Raw genomic sequence first — 24,944 nt, 5'->3', positions numbered from 1 at the left:
TATCTTTGGAAATATGTGAAATAAAGTGTTCACAGAACATTATCTGCATATTTCATGAACATTTTGGGGCAGATAAAGTGATGCCTTGGTTACTCTGTTATGCTCAGGAAATATGCTGATTACAACTTCAATGGGAACATTATCAATGCTTTTGATGATAAATTACTGATACTTTATACAAATAATGTGAAGGTGTCCACTCTTCTAAGTTTATTTGGAACAATTCACAGATGTTGAGCTGCAAACACAAAATTCTTACACTGGTTTCAGACGTATTTAGTCAGCAGAATAAAACAAAAATGTACCCATTTTTTAACTCATCCATTGTCCCTCTGCTTCTCTGCATGGATTAAAGAAAACAAAATGTTTCCTCATTAAGTGGCTGAAAAGTTTGTTAGCGCAGGTTTGTGGATGTTTGTGTGGGTTGTTGTTTCATCATGAGATACTTTTACCCTTTTGGACTCAAACGGCAGTGACTCTGAAGTGAGAACTTCCAGGCAATGACATGCTGTGTTTAACTGAATGTGCCCTGAAACCCTCTGAATCATCATTGAGATCATAATCAATAATACAAATTCAGAAAAACTAATATTACATTATGGCATGGAGTGGATGAAAATTAATGTTTAAATGTGATGCAACTGTAAATTACTCTCTCTTAATGGGTTTTATTTATAAATGCTTCAGTGACTATGAGTAATATTTATAAAACTATGCAAAAATACTAAAATCCAAAAGTACATCCAATCTGAAATAAAAAGCAGATTTCATTTATTTCTGTTTAATTCAAAACATTTCAAAGTGTTTTTTGATGTTACTTCACTCATGAGACTGACAGTAAACCACATCATCAGCTTCTTTCAACACATTCGTTAAACAAATTGTGACTCCTCGCTCCTTCTGCCCTTTTGTTCCTTGACTGATTTCATAGCTGAGTCAGGTTTGGTTGGACCGACCTCGGCGGACGGTTGCTGATCAACTGCAGCAGATCAATAAAACCCGGGGGAGGCATGTGGAGCAGAAGATCAGAGGATAAAAACCTCCACAGCAAAGACCAGAGGGTCAGAAGGAGGCAGAGAGAGGAAAACAGAGAGAGATCACAAAGTTGAAGATGAAGACGTTACTGTTATTGTACCTGTGCCTCTATGTCACCTGGGCTCAGGATGTCATTGAATACGACGACTACGACACGGTGAGTATTTTAATGTCGGACAAATCTGTGAAATCAGAGGGAAATAAATTCAAGTTGTCATAGTTTATCAGTAACAGTAATATAAAATGCTTATTTTGTTCTGATTATTATTTCCAGAAAAGATAATGCATTTTATTGTATTTATTTTTGTTCCTAAAAGATTATTGTTTATTGTCTCAATTAAAATGGTGTCTGATAATCAATCCAGCAAGTTAAAAATATGTCATTAAATCATGTGACGAAGCTACAAAACAACAAAAATATTCTGGATGGATTGAGATTCATTTAAAATTGAGTGAAATAATAAAAAAATTTCAATTTAAACTAAATATTCACAGTAAATACTGTAAAAGTTTTAAATCATTGGTACCTAAAATATACATATAATCTTAATTAATTACATAATAAAATTAATGTCATGCATGTTATATTAAATACAAAATCAAATTAGATGTATCCTTAAAGATAATTTATGGATTCATTAGATAATATTTCTCATCTGTTTCAGGGAATCAAACTTTTATTAGCATCATTAAATAAAAATTTCAGATTTTTAAAAAGATTGTGAAACAAAAAGTTATTTCAAATTTGTAATGGTACTAAATATTTATTACACATTTATTCAAATTTTATTTGATTATATTGAATCGTGTAAATTTAAAAGTTATACAATATATAAAAAATAAAATCTGAAAAATTCTGAACTTTTGTAAATAATTGACAAAACCATTAGATGTAAACTTCATGGTTGAATTTCAGCTTACTGAAGCATTTTTTTTTACTTTAATTAATAGCTAATTTCTTTTAGATCAGTTGATCATGTCTTAAAACTGCACACTTAATAAATTGTTCTACAAAAACAGATTTTACATTATGCATTCATCTTTTTGTCTTTTTAATCTTAGTAAACCACACTAGAGAAACAGCGCACAGAAAAATGTGCTTAAACACCAACAGGCCAGATTGAATTCCTAACAATTATTTGTAATATTTCTCCACAGGACACCAAGGCAAAGAATACCACAGTAAGTAAAACCATTTATCTTGAGGAATATGTTAAATTTGATGAGACATTTGTGATAGTAGTTCCTCTTTGTTAACATATTAACTTTGTTTTCTGTGCAGAGCGAAGGAACAGCTGTTGATGCTCGAGGTCATCGGCCGGTGAGCACAGGAAGAGATTCATACAGCCCAAACCGATACGCCCCTCCACCAATCAGCTCAGGCCAGAGGTAAGCCCCGCCCACAGCCTCACCTGACTAAAGCACTGCAACACCTGGCATCAGGATGAATAGAGGAATCACACATCATCCATGCTAATCTTACTGTAGACCCACATTAAAGAAATTCCAGTGAACACTGAGAAAATGTTCGAACAAAATGATGAAATAGTTTAATTAAAAGTTGTATTTAAATTTAGGACATTATATTTCTAGCTGGACATCCTCCTCCTACACGAGGGACGCAAACTCCTGTTGTTCGCATAAGAGGAAATAAAAATATTTTTCAGTTTAAAGGCAATAAAAAACTAAATAAAAAAAGTTTATCTAGTTTTTCTGTATGTTTTTAGGAAAAGGAAATCTACAACAGCTGCACAAGGCTATTAAAAGAAGCTTAATGTTTGTTTTTTTTTATTTATAGAAGCTCACTCAATCTGAAAATAGAAATATATTTTATATTTTAAATTCACTTTCTTAACTTTCAAATTTAAACACCATTCACTACATATTTATCTTTATTCTACAACAACTCCTCAAAGACCATTATCTGCATATTTCATGAAACTAAACACAACAAAAATAAACTGAAATGGCTTTAATAATAAAACAGTTTGTTAATAGATTGTAGTAACAATCTATTAATACAATAGATTTTGTCATTGTTTACAATGACAAAAAATCTGACCAGTTTCTGATCTACTTTTAGTCCAAAAGATTGAAAACTGATTTTTTTTTTAGCTGATATTCCCATTCTAGACTAAAAGCATTTAAATGTCCGACTTGGTTGGACCATTTAATTTAATTTGTCCAAATTCAGACCCTGAAAACTCTCAGTGTCAGAATGAAGACGTGCCTTGCTGTTGTGTTTTCAGTGGGTTGATGGTTTTCTGTTCAGGTACCGTGGTCGGCCCACTCCAGCTCCCGTCGGCCGTCAGGCGCAGGAGAAAGAGCCGCAGCCCGATGCGGGAGGATGTACGCATGCTTCAGAGGCAATGGTAGGAAAATACTTTCAGCATTTATGAAACAAAACTGACTCAAGTTTTAACAGGATTTTACGTTTTCAGTTTACTTATCAGCCTGTAGACTTGAATTGAATTAGGTTAAGAGTGTCTGAGAAATCAACAAAGAAAAGACTTTGAGTTCGAGGTCTTCCAGAAGAGCTTCGTCATTAAGCTGAAAGTTTTCAGAAAATTTTGACTACAGATTAACAGTTTAGAAAACTTTAGGACCCTAGAAAACAAAGAGAAGATTTTGCTTCAGGCCACTCATCAGAGTGTTTTGTTCTCTGTCAGGGCGCTTTGTGTCCGACTGGCTGCGAACTGAAAAAAGCTCTGCTGAAGCAGGAGAGGAACGTTAAAACGGTAAATTTCACTCATTTTCTTCAAGTCATTCGAATGGAAAGTTTTTTATAAGATCATCTCTCGAGTTGAAAGATTCAAATGTGTTAAAGCTTCAAAAATAAAAACTTTGCGATGCAGATGTTAATTTCTGTTTTCTTGATCTATTTTTTCCCTGTAAGGTTATTACTGAACTGAAGCCTCAGATTGAGGAATTGTCCCGCTCGTCCAACAATGTCTACAACTACGTCAACGGCATCTCCAACTCTCTGAGGGAGAGACAGCGTGCCTTCAGCAGTAAGGACAATTGGTGCAAAATATAATGCTACTTTAAGTTAAAGAGAAACTCATGACACCAAGATATCCCTGTTTGTGAGTTTGGATGCTTATTTGATCACGTGTAGTCTACATGTTTGTTGTGTGAATATTTATTTTGGACGACAAATTTCCCTCACTTCTCCTCTTTCTGTTTCCTGACGTTTTCAGCCAACAACCAGGTGGCGAGTCAGTACACCGATCAAGTAGAGGAACAGCACGCCTACATCAAAGAGACCATTGACACGGTCTTCCCCTCCAACATCAGAGTACTGCAGGTGAAACTATTTTTATGAGTTGTTATATGAAGAACCAACATGGCTCTTCATATAACAGAGCCATATGAAGAGCCATTTATATGAATGTTATATCATTGCCTTTATATAACATTCATATAAAGGCAATTGAATGTTAATGGTGTCATGTCTACAGGGGGTGTTAGACAAGATCAGGCTGAAGATCCAGAAGCTTGAAAAGGCTATCCTGTCCCAGAATGAGCAGTGCAAGGATCCGTGCATAACCAAGTGTCCGATTCCGGTGGTTTCTGGTGAGTGAGGTTGGCAAAATGTTTTCCACAAAAAGAAAAACAATGGGTGACAGAATTACCTCTGGTTTTCTTTGATAACCTCCCTTCGTTGCGATCCAGGTAAGGAGTGTGAGGACATTTACCGGCGTGGAGGACGAGACTCCCAGATGTATCTCATCCAGCCGGATCCATTGTTGCCACCGTACAAGGTCTTCTGTGATCAGACCACCCAGAACGGAGGTAAGAGTGCAACTCACCCAGCATGTTTCCAGTATTTGTTTTCAGTTAAAGTCACAATGTTTTTCAAAATGTCTACTTCCAGGATGGGTTCTTATCCAGAACAGGCTTGATGGCAGCGTTGACTTTGGCCGCCGATGGGACGACTACCGCCGTGGTTTTGGAAACATCGCCTTTGAGTCCAGCAAACATTTCTGCGAGACTCCTGGTGAGACTTTAAACAACCGTAAGAACTGTATCCCAACTATGCCATGAAGATGAATATCATGCTGTTGTCATGTGACAGGTGAGTACTGGCTGGGAAATGACCGCATCAGCCATCTCTCCAAGATGGGCCCCACTGAGGTTCTCATCGAGATGCAGGACTGGACAGGAGCCAAGGTGAGTCTTTTCATAAATGTGGTGATTTTAATTCTAATAAATCTAAAGAAAAAGTAGAAATTTTCTTTCAACTTTAAATTTACCTGTGAAAACTTTGACTTCAACTTAAGCTAAACCTTCTGTTCCTTTTCCTATAAGGTCTATGCCCAATACCAGCAGTTCACCATCCAGACAGAGACGTCCAACTATGTGATGGCAGTCGGTGGTTACTCTGGTAACGCTGGCAACTGCTTCCTGGAGGGAGCTCTGGAGCTGTACGGAGAAAACCGGACCATGACCATTCACAACGGCATGATGTTCAGCACCTACGACAGAGACAACGACAACTGGTAGGAACCAAGCAGACCCTGAACCTCACAGATGTTGCTTCAACTATTCCTGTTCGTCATCATTTCCTGTCCATGTCTGCTGCTCCCAGGACGCCGGGCGATCCCTCCAAACAGTGCGCCAGGGAAGACGGAGGTGGCTGGTGGTACAACCGCTGCCACTCAGCCAATCCAAATGGGCGATACTATGTGGGCGGAGCCTATACGTCAAAGATGGCAAAGCACGGCACAGATGACGGTGTGGTGTGGATGAACTGGAAGGGCAGCTGGTATTCGCTGAAGGCCATCAGCATGAAGATCAGACCTTTCTATGCCTCCAGATAATCATGCAAAAGAGGAGGCGGGCACGTGCAACACAAACAGGAAACTGCCAAAATAAAAGACCAACCAAAGAGTTTTCACTAAGGGATCAAGCTCCTTAGTTGATTTGGAAGAAATAATAATATGGTAAAAGCCTGTTTGTCAATAAACACAAGCATATTTATGCACAACTAACTTTGAGTTTTTAAAAAATGGTGTAAAAGCTACCAAAAAAGTTTTATTCTTATATATTTTCAAAAGGTTTAGCTTCCAAAGAGGAGAAATCAGATTTGTTGTGAAAACATGTGCTGTGATTTATCTTGTTGTGCGTGACGACGTCATTTGCATGAGAGGAACAGTGAATAAAACTGTCCTGCGCTACTCAATAAACACATTGAGGAACCTATGAGTATGTCGGTTTTCTTTATTAATCCCATTAATTCCCAGTTAACATGAACATGTCACATCTTAATATGAACAAACATTTTGATTTAAAGAAAGAAAAAATCTCTCAAAATGTCAGTTTGCTAAAAGAAAAGCAACTAAACGTCAGTCAATCATGCATGTAAATAAGTATTTAAACACAAAACAGGTAATACAAGTGGAACTACAAATTAGACCACATTCAACTTTAACCATATTGATATCAACCTTTAACATAATTTTAACATGTAAAATACATTTTTCTCCTTTGTCTATTTATAGTTTTACAATTATTTAGGTTTGCAAAACTGTAAGCCCCGCCCCTAAACAGTCTCTTTGCTCTGATTGGTCAGCTGTAGTGGCATGATCAGGCTCCAAATTCACTTTTTGCTTCAGCTCAGCTAATGTTCAAGTCCACCTTATCAGAAGCAATGTCGTACTTAATCTATTGCTTTGGGACAAATATAATTATTATAAAGAACAAAGCCAATAAAATGAATGTATTTGTCTTTAAATGCAACACCAGAGATGCTTGTAAAAGAGTTATAAATCATTTACAAACACATAAATTACTTTTTTTTAGGTGAAATAAGTTAATTATATAAGACACACTCCATGACTGTAATAAAACAATGTTACAATAAATAAAAGTTATATTGATATTTAAATCAAGGGCATTATTTAAATATTTATCCTCAAAAACAAGTGTTTTCCATGTTTGGTTCTATCATGTCTTAGTTCCAAAACGCCACCACCAGTCATTTTAAACTAAAACAATAACTGATCAGTTCATTTAAATAAATGTAATTTTGTTTGTATCTTTGCTCTGTGTCTTTAAGACAAACATTTTCTACCAATTTAAATCAGGCTAAGAGGAAAAGTAATAAATAATATGACAAAGGGAAAAAACTTGAAAGGTAGGAGGTATTTTTATCAGGAAAACATAAATAAGTGAAGTTTTTCTGTCTTTATTAAGTATCAGTACAATGATCCCCCTCAGCTGTTGGTTCCAGATTAGAACCTGCAGCTCTGAGTGTGTCCACCTCGTCCGACTGACCCAGAACCAAACGGTTCTGCTCTATGTCTTCTAACTGCGTCAGCAGCTCTTTCTGGACCGTCGGGATCTTTTTGTATTCTGCAGACGGCGGCGGGCCGACGTTCGCCGGCTGCAGCGTAACCCTGGGAATGTTCTGGGGAGGCGTGGCGGGTTTGGTTTTCTGTTTCATGGTTTTGTCCAGGTCCGTTTGAAGAGCCTGGTAACCATGGTGATGGACGCTGAACGGCAGCGCCGCGCGGCAGGATCCCTGGCAGGTCCTCAGCTTCATGTCTATGTCCACCTGATGATGTGAGGTGTTGGCAAAAAAGCAATAAATCAATTAATGTGATGATAAATTAAAATAAGCTCAATAATTTCCATTTGCATGAATGTTTTTCGTTTGTCTTTCTGCCAAAAAACTGGACAACAAAAGGCCTCAGTTTGGTGCTTCGGTCTCAACTATCCTGTTGTTTGAAGGACAATTTTGTTTACAGAGACTTAAGTGTCTATTTTATTTCTTTTGGATATTGGAAATGTTTTCCAGTTGGAAATTAAAGTTTGTTGATCTCTAAGAAGGCGCACTAGCACTATTTTGTCTTTACTTCTGGGACAAAATGTATTCTGACAGGTTAGCTTTCTATTGAGGTTTACTTTCTGTCAAAAAGACCAACTTCTCAGGTTTATCTGCAAAACATCTCAGAACCAAATGTCTAATTTTCCCTCCACTGCATTTCCTGTCTCTGTTTGGTTTCATCCTCACCTCTGTTCGATGCAGCTCCTCCACCTGTTTCCTCACACGGCCGCTCAACTCCTTTATCTCCTGCGCCAGAAATCCTGATCGCCGTCGCAGTTCTCCAAGGTTCTTGGCCAGTTTGTCGGCACTTTCCACAAACTTCAGTTCTGAAACTAAACACAAAATCCAGCTTTAACAAGTCATTATTTATTCCAGAAAGCCTAAACCAAACACTTTGTGTGAATCTTAACTGTATCTGTTGACCATGACTCTGCGGTTAGAGTTGTAGACGTGCGTCATCTCCGTCATGGACTTCTCCATTGCGATTTCATAAATACTCGACTTTTGACAGAACGTCTGCAGTTTTTTTTCCACGTCATTTTCCATTTCTGACATCAGGCCCTGCAGCCTGCAGCCAGACGGGCATTTGGAGACCTTAGGAGGAGGAAAAGGGAGCTGGATGTGAGAAAGTTGGGGCTAGGGCTGAAACGATTCCTCGAGTGATTCGAGTACCTCGATTATTAAAATTCCTCGAGGAAAATTGACCTGCCTCGAAGCTTCGTTAATTTATGTTTTATCATTTAGCGCACCGTGTTTCAGCCGGAACATTATTTGCGTTGCGCGGAGCTCTGACTTCCGCCTCTGAGTTGTTGACGGAAGCTACGTGTTAGCGGCATAACGTCCAATCTTCAAGTTCGGCCCGCGGGGATTTTACTGATTGGTGATAATTCCGGGTTTTCATCGTTTTTGTGGGACCAATAAACATCCTTAAAATGACCGGCGCGATGCCGGGAGTTCGGCAGCATTTCTGCTCCGGAGCTGCTGGTTGAACGGCGGGAAGAAGCTGAGGAGGATTTATACAGGTGAGCGGAGAGACTGAACACGGCGGGCGGCTGAGGGTTGATGCTTACAGGGTAAGAGCTGCTTTACGGACGAACCGCACAATAAACTTATATCATCCGGGTCTGAACAAACGGGAGGCGGAACATGGCTGGTAGATGAGTTTCTGAACGGAGGAGCCGTAAATATCCCGTGTTTCTCCCCCGGTCTACAAAACAGTAACTGGTAGGGAAGCTCAAATGTGGAAAAAATAGACTGATGTTGATATCCGATAGTAACACTGGTGTTATGGAAGATTTACCAATATTTTATTTCATAATTGTTTTTATTACTCGATTAATCGTAAGAAAAATCTATAGATTACTGGATTACTAAAATAATCGTTTACAACAGCCCAACGGCTCCTGACAGAAACACTGATCCAGTTAAAGGTGGAGCACCACAAGGCTCTACCCGCCGCCCTGCGTTATTCTTTATTCATAAAAGGGATTATCAATAAATTAAAGGATATTTACTAGAAATAAATCTTTGGAAACAATCCTACCTATTTCAGTTGCCAGTAACGACACATCTGCTTTATTTCATTGCATGTTTTCTGTTTGTTTACTGTAAACCACAGGAAGCAACTTAATATTCATCTGTTAAAAACTGATCAGACTCAAACTTCTCACCCAATCAACATCTGAACACAGAGAGAGATGCGATCCAGCCGAGCACCGCTGCATCCTGGACGTGTTGGTGCCACTTGCAGAGCGGCGGCCATCTTGTTTCTGCTGTTTGAACCTCTGACACACTGAAGAGGAAGAGAAAAACAAGGCAGAGGTCGGTTCATGTTTGGACACAGATAGCTGTGTTTGTTTCCGTCTCCTGGTCAGAGCAGAAGGACCTTTGGACCAGTCAAAGATCCTGATGCTGTTCAACCTTTTCAGTATTTGAGTTGCATTTACACAACATGTTTCTGCCATCCTTATCTAATTAGTCCATTAGGAGATTAAAACACTTTATAAACCTGTTTGAGACTAACCCTAACCATTTTTACTGTCTCCAATCGCCTCCAGGTTTTTGATTGTATATTTTTTGTTTAGGTAGAAAACAGATGGTTCAACACTTTATCCACTGACTTCTATATCTATTTTACAAATATAGAAATCGGCTTTATGTTTCGAAGCCTTTACCAAACAGTAGTACTATGGGTACTTTATTCTAAAAACAATGAGGCAGTGCAGATTTATAAACTAATTTTATATAGTTAAGAACAGGATAGTAGCCGACATGCTGAAAGGTTTAAAGAGAAATCTAAAACAAAGAACATAATTGTTTACTTTAATACTAAAGACTAATGCTTATATTTACAGTTTATAACAGAGATGACTCCTCTTTGGTTGATATTTATTGATCTACATTTTCGTTTTGCTTTTCTTTGACCGTCAGTCCTCAGTTGGAGGCACCATCTTGTTTAGTTTTTAAGGAAGAGGACTTTTTCCTCTCCCACTTTTTGACAAAGAAAGTTTGTCTATTGAGAGAATATTGCTTATATATAAAATCTTGGATCTTTTCATTTTTTTCAGGTAGAAAGTGAAACTGCATTTGATAAAGGACATTACTTTAAAAGACTGTATAGTAACCTATATTTTAAAACATTATGTTCTCTTTCATGTGATTTTGGATATATTGTGTACACACAGTATGGCTCAACTTCAAGAACACACATTAGCTTTGATTTTATGTGGATTATTAACACATTAGAGTTGCTGTAACTTCACCATTTCAAAACCTTTAAAGTTTATAAGTTGGAAAAAAAACAGGACGACCAACAGCAGCTGAAGTGAACACAGCATCTTTATTTATTGATCAGATTTAAACACAGAGTTAAACAGCAGGGAGAACATTGGGTCACTTTGGGAACGTTGGCAGATCGATGCAGTTCAGTACATTGGTTAACATTGTGTTGAGTGATTCACTAGCAGGTAAACCGTCACATCCTCATTTCGGTTTTCATGCAGGAAATGGACAAACTTCTAGATGTTTATGAGGTTTAGTGGTTGGATCATGTGTCAAACTGGAGGCCCGGGGGCCAAATCCGGCCCACGATAGTATTTTATGTGGTCCTCTAGTTTCCAGATACAAACATTATAATAATCAGTATTTCTATTTCTTACTTCTTCTACTCTGCTGCCTCAGCCTTGACGTAAAGCTACAGTTCATGATCGGTACTGGGAGTAACGCCATACGTGCAAATTTATCTAAATTAGAACATTGTAAGAGGTTTTAACGGTATATCCTGGTATGATCGGCTCTTTGAGACATTCATGACCCTGTTTCGGCCCAACTTGAGTTTGCCCGCCCTGGTTTGGATCAAAAGGTGGCGGGTCGGATGAACATCCGCGCCGCCTTCAGGCTGTACGTGGCCGGTTTGAACGTGGGCCACACCACGCCGTTCGCAGTTTTGTAAGGTGTGTTTGTTTCTGGGTCGTATGTTCCTTTGTAATAAATCCCGTTTAAGTTAGCCGCCTGGCAGCTGTTGTACCACCACCCGCCGCCGTACGCCTCCGCACAGTTCTCCCCCGACCCGTCGTTGTCTTTGTCGAAGGTGCTGAACTTGAAGCCGATGTGGGACGCCAGAGCGTCCCCGGCGTCTCCGGTGTACCCGGACGCCTGCAGGGGGAAGCCCTCGTCCTCGGTGCCGACCCGAACCGTGTACTCAGCCGTGGCTACGCCCCCCTCCCAGTCCTCCAGCTCCACCTTCAGCATGGTCTCCCCCTGGTTGGTCAGCAGGTGGAGGTTCTGGTTGCCCAGCCAGAGCTCCCCCTTCCCCAGAGCGTCCGCCGAGCCGAAGCCGTCGCGGTACTCGGCCCAGGTGCGGTTGAAGCTGACGGAGCCGCTCTCTCTCTGCTGGACTAACAACCACCCGCCCATTATGCCCTCCTGCTGGCAGTAGACTTCCACGGCCGCCGCGGAGCCGGCGGGTTTGATCCTAAAAAGACCGTTCGCTTCGCCTTTCAGGTGCTTCTGGTAGGCGTCGACGCAATCTGGGGACAGAGGGGCACACACCGAAGACCGCGAATTAGCGAGGACCGGCTTTGGATCGGCCGGCTCAAACTTACTGCAGGAAAAAACGCTTCCTTCCCGCTTCAATCAGTTTTAAACAGTAAATCTCCCAGTTCTATCTACTCTGTCTGGACCAGGGCTGGGCAATAAATCGAATTTATCAATCAATCGATTTTTGGTGCTCTTTCCACCTGATAGTATTCTCCGTTCGATTTGGGACCAAAATTACAACATTTGTTGCATTTTCAGTTGCTGTGGTTCTCTTTCTCACTGCACTGTCACACTAAACAAACTAATTAAAAACCTGTTCCCCTCCTTGCCTGTGGGGGCGCTGCACCAAGAACTACTGAAGGAAACAACAGGACAACCTCTGAACACGCAACTTTCTCCTCCACAACATGTGAACAAGCAGCTTCATATCTGAGTGGTTGACTTGGTAAAAGACAACAAGTCATTTCTTCCGTTAGCGTTAAGAGTCTCACGTTTGTTTTGGTTGCATTTACCCAGAATGCCCTGCGCTGTAGTCCACTTCCTGATTTTGGAGCAGCCTCTGGTCTGTTTGGCGTTTGCATTTGAACCGCACCAGAGTTCACGTCAACCGAACCACTTTTATTTTTAGGCCCCATCACCCAGCCCTGGCTGGACCAATGGAAACATTTAAAGTTACAGAATGAGTCGATGTTAGAGAGCCGATAACGGTAATAAAAAAGGTTATAAAGTCCTTGGAGAGCCAATGTGTTAATGTGTTAGCTAGTTTTGCTTTTCAGAAATGCTAGGCATTTTTACGTCATATTAAATGTTTAAATGTGGAAACTAGGACCAATAAAGTAGCAGCTTTGTATTCACTTCCTGTTTTTGGTACATATGACTAGCTAACAAGCTAGCTAGCTAGCTGTCCGGCTTCCTCCTTCCCGTCTCCTACAGTTCCTACTCCAGTTCGGTTGTTTTGGTACCTGTTCCTACAAAGTCCGCCTGCCGTTCCACAACCGTGCTCTTCACACTGCGAGCATGGAAATCAGGAATGTCGTCCTCCGCGTTGTCGGTCATGAACGCGCCGAAGTCGGCTCCAAACGGGTCCAGCCCGGATTTAGAATCTGCCAAGATGCTTCCCTTGGATCCCCCGGAGTGGGAGGACAAAGAGGAGGATGAAGAGGAGGATGAGCCAGTGAGCGTCGGGAACAAGGAGCCCAGGCCGCCCTTTGTGAAGCCACCCAACGCGTCACATTCGGGTCCGCCGCCCACTTCCTCCACCCGCTCCACCGGCCCGTTCTCGGTCTGGACGACCGTCCTCCTGATGGATCTGGTGCAGCTGACGGTTTTGGTGTTCACGCTGAGGCTCGGCTGGCCGACAAGTCCTTTGCTGTTGAAGCCGCTGAGAAAATCGCCGTCGCCGCGTCCTGAGAGCTCCGTGATGGATTTAGACGGGGATCCGGAAGAGGAGGATGAGGATGAGGAGGTGGAAGAAGTACCTGGGACCTTGGAGACGGTGGCTGGAGATGAGCTGGAGCCTTCCTGCTCCAGGATGAACTGAACCGTATTCACCTGGAAACAGAAGAAACTAGGATTTAAGAATGGGAGCCAATAATTTCATCACTCTGTGGGAAGGTTCATACTGAATCAGGCATCATGGGAAACAACCTGAAAGAGTCACATTAGGAAAGTTTAAGCTAGAAATTAACACTCAATTCACTTGTTTTTCAGTTACCAGTGGGATTTTTCACAGAGAAGCTAACGTAACAAGCTAACAGATATAATAAGCTGTCAGACGTTCCTCTGCAGAACCAGATGAGGTTCTTATAAAAAAAAAAATCAGCATTTCCAATCAACAGAAAGAAGACATCAAACACCAGGATGGCTCCGCTCCTTGAAAACTGGAGCTGGAAACCCCTTTCTCTGAGGTAATCAACGTTGTTTTATTATTGACTGGGATTCATTCCTTTCCGTTTCCTTCATCTTAAACACGTCGCACCTCTTTAAACGGTCGTTTCTGGAGAACCCAAAGCGTCCCTCACCTGGGGGAACAAGTCCTCTGTCCGCTGCGCCGCCACATCCTTGGATTTGAACCTGGAGTCAACAATCACGTCCCGCAGCGGCCGGCTCTTCATCACGTACATCGTCCCCACCGTCTCCACGCTCTGGGCCGTCTGGGCGTCCAGCTGGTTCACCTGGGGGAGGCAGAACATTGTCTCCTATAACAAACCGCCAGCTGATCAAACGTGACGTTCTTCTGCTGATAAAACTTGCTCTCTTCTTTATGATTTTTGCAGCGTCAGTTGTGGAATTGCAGCTTTTTTTACTTTTTAATGTAAACTGGATGCAAAAACAGCTAAGTTTGCACACATAACATAAATTACAATAGATACATTTGATGAATTGTGAAGCTTCCCTGATGATGAAGTGAGAAATCAAACGTAATCCTGGGTGTTCACCTGTTTGTCCAGAGCCACGTAGCTGTCCCGGTCCACCTGGTACTCGGTGTGTCCGCCGCAGGATCCCTTGCAGGAGCGCAGCTTGATGTCGATATCGACCTAATGGAGGAGCAAAAAGTTATAAAAATCAGTAAGTTTTGATGCTGCCTTGTTTAGATGTTTCTCTTTCCCAGATAGTGACATTTACTTTTCTTATGTTAAACCAAATAAAGACAGAATTGCTCTTTTTCTCCAGTCTCCATCCAGTTTTGATTGTAAAAGGAGAAAATAAGCGTCTAAAACCAAATTAAAGTCAGAGAGATAAAACGCTTTCTTTAAGTTTTAAACCTTAATCTATCATAATTATTTATTATTTAAAACCTACTGATTTAATTCAAATCTGTTTTAAAACAGACAAAAAAACAGCAACTTTCACAAATAAATGAATATTTTTTTCAGTACAGTGTTGGAGTTTTGTGAGTTTTGAACAACTGGGCCCAAAATTATTCATGCGCGACAGGATGAGGTGGGAAATATAATAAACCTCTGTAAAATAAAGATCCATTTTAAAAAGATCAGGGTTTTAAATACATTTTCTAAAAAGACAGCACATCAAAAACGATTCAAACCCTCATCAATAACCAATGAAACATGCATTTTCAAGAATAAAAACCTTGTTTTAATGCAGTCGCTGCCCGCCACGGGGCGTAAAAGCATGTGATGGGTTTTCATTTCGACTCTGTTGGACAGCACGGACTTCAAACTTTATAAAAGTGGTGTTTTTATATTGGTTTTGTGGTTATTTACTTCAAAATAAAGCCAGAAATAAGATCGATCATTTCCGCCTTATTTTGTGGGGTCTAAATGTACCACATTTTGAAACAACCAATGAAAACGTGTTGACGGTTTGTTGCTAGGTAGAACGGAGACACGCGGAGAGACGAGGGGGGGATTTGGATACGGCAAGAGACGAGGGCGCAGCGATGCTGTGGATTTTACTAAGAGTGTTTCGATGTGTTTTTTAGATTCTAAGTGTGTTAGTTAGAGTTTGTGGTGTGTGCAGGGGTAGTAGTAGTTTTGCTATCGATCGCTTCATGGCTTCATAGCGATCGCTGACACACTGAGAAGAGAAAGACTGCGTGCCGGGATGGCCATTGAGGCCTCGTCTTGAAAGGGTTGATTGCCAAATGAAATGCAAATACCAGACTGATTATTTCAGGGGTGTCAAACTCCAGTCCTGAAGGGCCGCTGTCCTGCAGTTTTTAGATGTGCCACAGGTACAAAACACCTGAATCAAATGGCTTAATTACCTCCTCAGTTCTCCAGAGCCTTGCTAATTACTTAATTATTCTATTCAGGTGTGGTGCAGCAGAGGCACTTCTAAAAGTTGCAGGACACCGGCCCTCGAGGACTGGAGTTTGACACCCCTGGATTATTTATTCTGAGTGAAGCGTTTGTCGTTTTCACCTCCAGCTTCTGCATCTCCACCACCTGGTCTTTGACCCGGTCCTTCAGCGCGGCCAGAGCTTTCTGCTGCCTGTCGATCCGGACCTTCATCTCAGTGATCCGCTGACGCAGCGTCTGGGCCAGGTTGTAGTACAAGTTGTCATTTCCTGCAGGAAACAGAGACGACTCGCTGGCGTCAAACTGGGAAATAAATGGGTACTAAGCATAAATAAAAGTTAAACGTTCATAATAAACGTTTAGTTTTCCTGTTTCTACCAAACAGGAAGAGGCTGAAGGCTGACCGGTGTCCAGGGTGAGTCTCTCCGTCAGGATGTCGTAGGTCTGCTTGGACACCAGGTCCACGGAGCGGTGCCGGGCCTTGTGCTGATCCAGCAGGCTGCGGATCTTCTGGATCTTCTTCAGCAGCTCGTGGTCGTTTTTATCCATCAGGCCCTGGATCCTGCAGCCCGACGGGCATTTTGAGTACTGATGGAAAACGCATGGGAATAGAAAAGCTGATTTAAACCAAAAACGCTTACAGGAGGATCCTGAAATAATAAAAATAATAAACATTTTCATCAACTAAAACCTCACAAACTAAAAATAAATGAATAATTTAACAATAACAATAAGCAAGCAAACTGAAATAAAAACTCTGACTTGATCCTTCAGCTTAGTTTAGTTTTTTAGTTGAGCTGAAAGCTGCTGACACTGAGCTGTGGTTCCCCAACAGGCTGATAAAGAAACATCCTCACCGAGATAAAAGCTTGAAAATCTCCATCAAACCTAAAAATAATCTTAAAAACACAAAGTTGTGCTAAAACTGATTGTGCTGCAAAAAAAAGTTGATATTCCAAGATTTTAATGAAACTCAAGTATCATTACCAGAAGCTCAAAGTGCATCAAGGTTTTAATCAGAAAACTAAGAGAAAATCTGAAAAACTTTCATTGTATTTCATCGTTTAAAAGGGGCTGCACAGTGGTGCAGTTGGTAGAGCTGTTGCCTTGCAGCACGAAGGTTCTGGGTTCGATTCCCGGTCTTTCTGCATGGAGTCTCCATGTTCTCCCTGTGCATGGTGGGTTTTCTCCAGGTACTCCGGTTTCCTCCCACAGTCCAAAAACATGACTGTCAGGTTAATTGGCCTCTCCAAATTACCTCTAGGTGTGAGTGTGTGTGTGCATGGTTGTGTGTCTCTGTGTTGCCCTGCGACACACTGGCGACCTGTCCAGGTGACCCCGCCTCTCGCCCGGTACGCCAGCTGGAGTGGAACCAGCACCTCCTGACCCCACCAAGGGACAAGGGTGTAAGAAAATGGATGGATGTATTTCATCATTTAAATTCGTCCCTCTGGAAATTAAATTGTTGAAACGTTTTGGCCTCATATCAGGCTTATTTTTACAGAAATCCTTGGAACCAGTTCCACAGAAGGTTAACTGTATTAAAAGTATAATTTCCATGTGATTCTTTACCCAGTCGTCGTCTGAGCAGAAAGGCCACTCCTTCTGGGCGGCACATTTCTCGTCCCTGGTGGACGGTTCCACCGGTCGGGCTCCTCTGGGGTCCAACATCACAGCCTGGACACAAAACACAAGAGAAACGTTCATATTCTGTTCGGAGACGAATGTTCAGGATGAAAAAAATAAAGATTTCAACAAAAACTTTGTACAACTTTTAGAGCTATTTTAGGAAAATCAGATTTTAAGAGTCGATTTTAAGGTTTATATTCTAAATTGTTCACCATCTCAAAACAAACAACTATCTACTAGTGATGAAGAAAAAAGTGTAAATTTGTACTAATCAAAAAAAGTTGTAGAGTTTTTATTAGAACAACATCTAAACTTTTGACGTTTTCAGCAGATTTTAAGGTGAAGTTTAAAGACACGTTTCGTCTCACCTGAGTTACGGCCACAGAAACCAGACAGAGCAGCAAACTGAGCTTCTTCATCCTGCTGTCGTTCTTCCTCTCTGAAGATCCTGAATGTTCCTGCAGCCCGGCAGGCGGATCTTTTGAATCGTCCTGGTTCTGTTTGTTGAGCCTCTGACTCAGTCGGTCGGGTCTGATCGGAGTTGAGCAACAGCTGTTTTCTGTACTTTGTGTCTCTTCTCTGCAGTAAATAAACACAAAGGGAACTCAAACACGCTGCTGGATATACGGGCGTCTCCGGCTTCAGTGCAAACAGTGACAAACCTCTGACAGTAATTATGGGAATGACTAATCAATATTGGAACAATCACCAATAGGGGAATAATTTACCATTTTATTTGTTTAAAAAGGGACATTTCTGACTCATGAACGCTGTTGTGACTATGTAAACCTGCCAAGAAAAGGAGCTAATTTTCATTGAGAACTCAGTCAGGTTGATCTTTTAGCATTAAAAGAGCTGAAATGCTAAAACCAAAAACTAGTTATTTCTGTTTTTCTTTAAGGCCTCACAGCTCAGTTATAATTTTCAGCCCAAGTAAAGGTTGTATGTCTTCAGCTAACAGCTAAAGATAGTTTAGCTGTTAGCATGCTCATGATTTTTATACACAAACTTATCATGAATGTTTTAACTATCATGCTAACAGCTACAATCAGTTGCTTTAGCTTTTAGCTTGCAATGTTAGGCTAATTAGCTCCTCGTTAACTGATTTTTACCAAACTTTAATTTCGCTGATTCTGGTTTTAGATCATAGCAGAATATGCTAAATTATCTTGAATGTGCTAACAAGCAAGCTAACAGTTACATTAGCTCATGGCTAACACGTACTTTAGCTGCTAGCTTGCAATATTAGCTAAATTAACTCCAACTGTACTGATTTTTATGGTCTACTAAACTCTTATTTGGCTTATACAGCTTTTAATATGCAAACTTATCTTGAATGTGCTAATAAACAAGATATAAAAGCTACATTACCTCAAGGCTAGCATTCACTTTAGCTGTTAGCTTGTAATACTAGCTTTAAAATGCACAAGTCACAGCAGAAGTTATGGTAAAATGAAACTTATCGTATGGCAAGTTTATCATAGCTTCTGTATTAGCATAACTCTTGTTGTTGTGTTGTTTTTTGACCGTTCTGGGTTACCATAGATTTTTAATGTCAGCCTTTCCCTACAGAGCAGGTATAAAAGGTTTCACTGATCTTGTTGCAAAAGTTTCTAAATGATTCATGATGTTGTTTTTCTGTCAGGTCCTACAGAGATCTGAGTGTTTGCTGTTCCCAACGCTTCGTAAAGAGAAGATTTTTAATTTGAAGCAGGAATTATTTTTATAAGCTAAAATATTTTTATACACATAGATATTAAAATCCATAGATCTTCATTAAAATGAAATGTTGCTGCATCGGAGTAAAGAGATAAACATTCAAACCTGCTCATTTCCTCCTGAGTGACTGCGGTCGTAGATGATGAGGCTCAGGATCAGCTTGGTTGTGGGTTTGAATCTGGGATAAACATATAAATCTCCCGCTCTCTCTGGTTCCGTTTTGGCTGCGTTGTTCCTGCAGGTCTGGAGCAACGTAAGAACGACGTCCTGGTCTCATTTCCACTCCGGTTCGGATACAGGGGACAGGCCTGAATCTCCCTGAGGAGTAAAAGGGGACAGAATAAATTTAGATTTGTTTTATGGTGTCATCAAGTCTCTGTGAGCTTTAGCATTTCAGCCCCTGGAAACAAACATGCAGTGCAGGAATCTGAGCTACAGTAACAAATACCTGATTGGTATGCAGATCAGTTCTAGCTTACAGTAAAGGCTGATAAGCTTAGAGAAACAAATGTGTTGATGCTTCATGTTGAAACAATCATGTTAAAAATGGAATAACTTTCATCCTTTGCCAGCTAAAATAGCTAAATCTGTCAGCACTTTAAGTTATCTAACCAAAACAGTTCAATAAATATAGTTTATAAAACCTAAAAATTAACCAATAAACTGTTTCCGTGCTTCATGAACGTAACAGGATAAGGGCCAGACACCATGAGGCCTGCTGATCATGATACGGGGTCAAATTAGGAACAAAGATTTGAAACTGGAAGAAAAAAAAAAATCAACTTGAAAGTGATAAAAAGACCCGAAACTGAAAAGACTGATTTGAATCCGAAAATAAAAAGATGTGAAACTCACAAATTTGACAATTTAAATTTTGACAACTTGCCAAAGAAAATGTTGAAAACATAAAATTGAGTAATAAACAATAAACTCAATTTATATTCAAAAAGAAAGATTTGGCTTCACTCCTTTTTATTTTAAATAAACTTTTCATACTTCTCAGATCTCAGGAGCAAAATCTGACATTTGGTTTCAATATTTATTTTTTCCAGTTTCAGCGTTTGTTGCTAAATATGCAGTAAATGTGACTTTTATCCAGATGTTACAGAAACTGAACGTTCAGGTTGAACTGAATGATTCTGCTGCCACCTGCTGACTGTTTGGTGGAACTACAGAACTGCTAGTTCATATTCTTCACTGAAAACAGATTATAAAAAGATTCATTGAGAATTTAAAAACTTTAGCTGTGAAAACAATGATTTTAAAGCAGAAATTTTAATTTTAAAAACAGGATGTTCCTGTATTAACATTAAAAAAAGGCTAACTCTGCTCCTCCCGGTTTACTGATATTGATTTTTTTTTTATTTCTGCCACTTTTTATTTTATTTTTACACTAATTTCTTTTTATCTGTAATCAGAAATATGTCGTATTCTTTCACATGAAACCTGTGCAGCAGGTTGAGGTGAGCCAGTATCTGTAACCCCATTAACCTCACAGTGCAGAGGTTTAAAGATGGCCGCCGTTTAATGTTTTATTTTTTTCACATACAAGTTGCGGTTCTAAAACAAATGTGCCTGATATTCCCGTCAAAGCAGATGCACATATGAATTCTATATTATTTTTATCTTAATTCTCTTAAAGTTTCCAGCTCATATTTTCTGCTAAATGAGATCAGAGGATCCATTCGCCTCTGAAACGTCGATGCAGGTCGGAAACTGTAACATCTAAATGTTTTGCAGGTTTATTCAGTCAAATATATTTATTTTGGGAGAAAATAATATCTTCAACAGGACACAAAGTCCAGCCCTTCTCACTGTTAATAACATTTTTGTTTACAGAGTTATAATCAGTGGCAGCATTGTGCTGCCCAAAAATAAGCCTGCGTAAAAACACCGACAAGAAGCCCAACAACAGTAGTTATTGATACTTAAAAAAAGATCTGAAAGGTTATATTGTCTGATTATTTGTGTGTCTCATAATGTTGACCAACTTCTATCTGTCAAGATCGATTCATTAAAGGGATCCATTATGAAAAATTAACATTTTGCATGTTTTTTTTTCTTTTCATAATTTCATTTCATTCTAAAAACAACACAAGCACTTAAAAAAAGCTGATTTTTGTCCACAGGTTCATGTGTTTCGGTGGTTTAAAAAAAAAACCTCCCATTTGTTGAGTCATAATCAACAGCTGGGGTTACCTAGCAACCCCAGCTGGTCACCTAGCAACCGACGCTGAGCTCCAGGACGTACAATGTCTGACCAAACAACAACAACAACAAGCGCTTTGTTGTTGACTAATCATCCAGAAGCCACTCGCTGCTTTCTTGTTGGTTGTGCAGGAGGCTCTCCTTCTGCTTTTCAAAGACGTACGGTTGTATAAACTGCAGACATTTTCTCTTGCGAGTGTGTAGGTTGAGTTGGGGGGAGTGGCCAGCAGCAGCAGCAGCTTCTGGCCGCAGCTTGTTTTAGAGCGTCTTGTTTTAGACGCTGTAAAGCAGCTCATTCTGAAAACAGGCAGAACTGAGCCGACTAAAATCTCATTAAATAAGAATAATCCTATCCAAAAAAATGTAATTAATGAGCCTGTTTTGTAGAGACCTATCCCCACCTGATCAAGGAAGCATAATAGATCAGCTTTAAACAAGCAGTTTATGCTTTATTATCCTACAATAATAAAGCATAAACAAACAAACCAGATGTATTTATTACTTTTCTTTATGAGTTTAAGGTTTGGATTTAGTTCTATAAGCTCAGATAAAAGCAGATTAATTATTAATGAACAGCTGATTTTCTCCCGCATGCTGTAAATCAACCTGTAAGACAAAATGATTCACCAGGGTGAAATCAAATCAGTAATAATCTCCAGTTTTTAATCTGAGCTCCTCCCACACAGCTGAGGAGGGAACTCCAGCAGGTGACCTTCCTCTCCTGCGCCCACCACATCTACGCTGCCTGAGCAGCAGAGAACAAACCAGACCTGCAGGCAGCAACCAGAGGAACACAGGATGACGCAACGACACCCAACATTCCTCCTCAAGGCGGCGGCGGCAGCAGCCGGGCCGACGGGTTCTGTGGTGAGACGAGTCCTTCCAGAACCAGACAGAGACGCCGGCGGGGCGAAGATCGGCTGATCCAAACCAGCTTTGCAGACGGAGCCTCGGGGTAGACGTGAAGAAACGAGAGGAAACTTTGTTTAGTTTGTCGTTTGATGTCTGAGGAAGTTCAGAGAACGGTTTGATGTGTGTCAGGCTGCGGCGCTGAACTGAGGTCTGACTGAGGTTTGGGCTCAGGCTGCATCTTACAAAGGCGAGATAAAGGAGCAGCACCAACTGTCTGCAAGTAGCTCCACCCGTCCAGCTCTCTCTGCTTACGACAAGATAAAAAAGAAACATGCTGACACCACATAGAATCAGGACACTACTGGTTGTTGCTTGGAGACATTGTGACTCAAGCTGTGAAGCAACCCTGCAGCTCAGGCTGTAATTTCTGCAAAGCAACCAGAAACCGTTCCTCCTGTTTCAACAGCAAAAGGAGGAGCAGCAAGCTGCAGCCTGGGTCAAACGTAACATCACAACCCCAACCATTCGACGCTCAGAGCCTGCTCGTAAACCAAATGTTTGTCTAAAACACACCAACCGTGTGTTTTAGACAAACATGAAACAGAAACACACAGCAGAGAGCACGAGGCCGCCGCAAATAGTCGGCATTTTCGACTAAATCGACCAGAATAACACAAAGAGGTGAACAGAAACTGAATTTATGTCTATTTCCGTTTATTTCCTGTTAAGCTGCTGCAAACTCAAAGAGCTGCTTCAGTCTGCATCTGAGACGCACAAACCAACGCCTCAGATGAACTCCCCTGTCCGGATCCGAGGCGCACAAATGAGCGTAATCACAGATCCTTCCTTCCAGCAGATAATAAGACTTTAGAACAACAAAGTGTTTCACATCCCTGATGTCGTTTACAGGTTTTTCCATTTCTTGAAAACAGCCTGTCGTTTTTTTTTTAATGCTAAAATTATTCAACTCAGCTGCACAACCTTTCAATCTTAGTGTCCTATTTATACATTTTGTAGTAGTTTGTATCTACATGCTTCTGTTCACCTTTAACTTGCTGCTGGCTCAATTTCCTAAAAGTGGAACAATAAAGGATGATTCTATTATTCTGTTCAGGCTCATATTTCATATTCACAGGCTGAATGCTCAGCTTTAGTCCGCTGTTTAAAGCTTAAATAAAAAGAGTTTTGTTTTATTTCTCTACTTAACAACTTCTGGAAAGGAAACTCAAAACATTTCACCTAACTGCTGATCCAAAAGACACAGTAAGGATATTAATGTAGCATTTAATTTGGAACAAATCTAACTTAATGTCACAAAGTGAGTGAAAGCTGTTGATAATTTAACATTTTTTGAATTATTTTGTTCTCAGGAGATTCATTAGTTAAAGAAACATTTTTATTTCCCTATTCTGACTGTTACTGTTCGGCTCTCCCAGCTTGAGCTGAGCGATACGCGGCTAGAAATACGCAACAATCCCCGCCTTCGTGTGGTGACGCTCGTCTCGCCGGCTAAGAAATGGTGTGGAGCGACGGCTACGCTCTTTTAGCCTCAACCTCAACGGAAACGAAGAGAAAATCTGTCAGTGAATTACTTTAATATACGTGTCTGAACGTCAGGTACAAAACGCTCAGACAGACGTCAGGCTGTGTTTTAGCAGCTTTACTAAAGGCCTCCGTCAGTTTAAACTCCCGTCGTTTAACACCGAGTGAAACAAATAAATTAACCTGCTCGAAACTTACCCAGTCGTAATCACATGTAGCATTTAAGCTGGAAAAAAAACATAACAGAAAACTCAGCTCCACCAACATCACCGTTTGTTTTTCCGCGTTTCTTCTTCAACTACGTGTAGAAGGCAGCCTAAGGGCATAACTGGCGTTGTGCTGCCCCCAACCGTCCAAAGTTTAGCACTACAGGTGAAACTTTTGAACCAAGAAGTTAAACATTTCTCTTCAATTTGTAAATACTGTATTGATTCCAGAGGGAAATTAAATGTTGTTGTGATTCATATTACACGAGGTTCAGATGCTCTCTGAGCTCTGCTCTACAGTGTTCAGAGTGGAGACCACAGCCTGTGAAATTTTAATATAAACTATATTTAGACAAGTTACTTTATTCACCAACAAGGAAGCCATAACACTTATAATCTTAAATTTAACTGACAGGTCAAAGCGTAATAACTCGTTACAGTAATTCAAACACAAAATTCATTTAAAAGGGAAAAATCTTTAATCAACCATTTGAAGTTTTGAATCTTTTAAAGGTTTTATTGACATCTGTAAGGTTTTATTGTCACTAAGGTTATTATGTAGCTTTCAGAGCAAAGGCAATGCAACAAACTCTGTATAAACTATGTAAATATCAGCAATATCTAACAGTTATTGTCATAAATTTAGTAACAAACTGATTATTGATTATATCTGGTCAATATATCTCTCCATCCTGAACTTAGAAAAGATCAGAATATGGAGGTAAGACTTAATGAAAGTATAGTAATTAAATTCAGTTCAGTTTATTCATCCACAATATAGAACAATTTCACAACAAATATCATCTCAAGGTACTTTACAAATAAAACTAATTAAAATCCAATCATACAAACGGATTCAAAGTCAGTTACACACAAACTCATCCAGATGTCACTCCTGTTTAAACCAGTAGAGGGAGAAAAAGACCAGCGAACGGACTTTCTGGGTTTAAATGAATGTTTCTGCTGCTGTTTACAATGAAACAATAAAAAAAGCGCTAAAGTGATCATATTCTGCAGCTGACAAAGTAGTTTACACACATACACCCACAAGCTCAGTTACTTAACTGACACCTGAATTAAGAGACAATTATTTTACAGTAAAGTTGATCAAATATGAAGCAG

At 40.2% G+C, this 24,944-nt stretch overlaps 2 protein-coding genes across 5 annotated transcripts; one reads left to right on the top strand and one right to left on the bottom strand.

The window, feature by feature from the left end:
• Positions 1 to 1,010: 1,010 nt before the first annotated feature.
• Positions 1,011 to 6,240, top strand: fgb (fibrinogen beta chain). Its single transcript, XM_008403108.3, has 13 exons — positions 1,011 to 1,192; positions 2,194 to 2,217; positions 2,318 to 2,424; positions 3,308 to 3,407; positions 3,705 to 3,773; positions 3,932 to 4,046; positions 4,236 to 4,342; positions 4,497 to 4,611; positions 4,711 to 4,830; positions 4,913 to 5,035; positions 5,114 to 5,208; positions 5,347 to 5,537; positions 5,627 to 6,240. Exons 1-13 carry the CDS (start codon positions 1,112 to 1,114, stop codon positions 5,856 to 5,858), a joined length of 1,479 nt encoding a protein of 492 aa, XP_008401330.1. The 5' UTR covers positions 1,011 to 1,111; the 3' UTR covers positions 5,859 to 6,240.
• On the bottom strand, positions 6,241 to 23,913 carry LOC103460804 (fibrinogen alpha chain). 4 transcript variants are annotated; one of them, XM_008403110.3, is made up of 14 exons: positions 23,815 to 23,904; positions 21,993 to 22,171; positions 19,120 to 19,332; positions 17,664 to 17,874; positions 17,239 to 17,343; positions 16,071 to 16,254; positions 15,790 to 15,935; positions 14,344 to 14,442; positions 13,927 to 14,079; positions 13,384 to 13,456; positions 9,538 to 9,659; positions 8,278 to 8,461; positions 8,054 to 8,199; positions 6,241 to 7,594 (listed from the first exon to the last, which is right to left on the bottom strand). In XM_008403110.3, exons 3-14 carry the CDS (start codon positions 19,125 to 19,127, stop codon positions 7,229 to 7,231), a joined length of 1,797 nt encoding a protein of 598 aa, XP_008401332.1. In that variant the 5' UTR covers positions 19,128 to 19,332; positions 21,993 to 22,171; positions 23,815 to 23,904; the 3' UTR covers positions 6,241 to 7,228. The 4 variants fall into 4 exon arrangements, with proteins under 4 accessions (XP_008401332.1, XP_008401331.1, XP_017158971.1 ...); XM_008403109.3 differs by lacking the exons at positions 6,241 to 7,594; positions 8,054 to 8,199; positions 8,278 to 8,461; positions 9,538 to 9,659 and adding an exon at positions 10,688 to 11,895 and having other exon boundaries at positions 12,868 to 13,456; XM_017303482.2 differs by lacking the exons at positions 6,241 to 7,594; positions 8,054 to 8,199; positions 8,278 to 8,461; positions 9,538 to 9,659; positions 21,993 to 22,171 and adding an exon at positions 10,688 to 11,895 and having other exon boundaries at positions 12,868 to 13,456; positions 23,815 to 23,913.
• Positions 23,914 to 24,944: the final 1,031 nt, after the last annotated feature.

This window comes from Poecilia reticulata, chromosome 18 (genome assembly GCF_904066995.2).
Source record: "Poecilia reticulata chromosome 18, P_reticulata-male-v2, whole genome shotgun sequence".
NCBI classification, from domain to species: Eukaryota; Metazoa; Chordata; class Actinopteri; order Cyprinodontiformes; family Poeciliidae; genus Poecilia; species Poecilia reticulata.
Note: the sequence above shows the minus strand (reverse complement) of the source record. Positions and strands in the feature narration are given on the sequence as shown.

Excerpts from the sequence above, each read along its gene's own strand:
- fgb (XM_008403108.3), top strand. The coding sequence starts at position 1,112 with ATGAAGACGTTACTGTTATTGTACCTGTGCCTCTATGTCACCTGGGCT. Across the intron at positions 4,047-4,235 it reads GAGACAGCGTGCCTTCAGCA|CCAACAACCAGGTGGCGAGT; the intron begins GTAAGGACAATT and ends TGACGTTTTCAG. Across the intron at positions 4,343-4,496 it reads CCAACATCAGAGTACTGCAG|GGGGTGTTAGACAAGATCAG; the intron begins GTGAAACTATTT and ends TCATGTCTACAG.
- LOC103460804 (XM_017303482.2), bottom strand. Across the intron at positions 15,936-16,070 it reads GAGACTCACCCTGGACACCG|GAAATGACAACTTGTACTAC; the intron begins GTCAGCCTTCAG and ends TGTTTCCTGCAG. Across the intron at positions 13,457-13,926 it reads CAGAGGACTTGTTCCCCCAG|GTGAATACGGTTCAGTTCAT; the intron begins GTGAGGGACGCT and ends TTCTGTTTCCAG.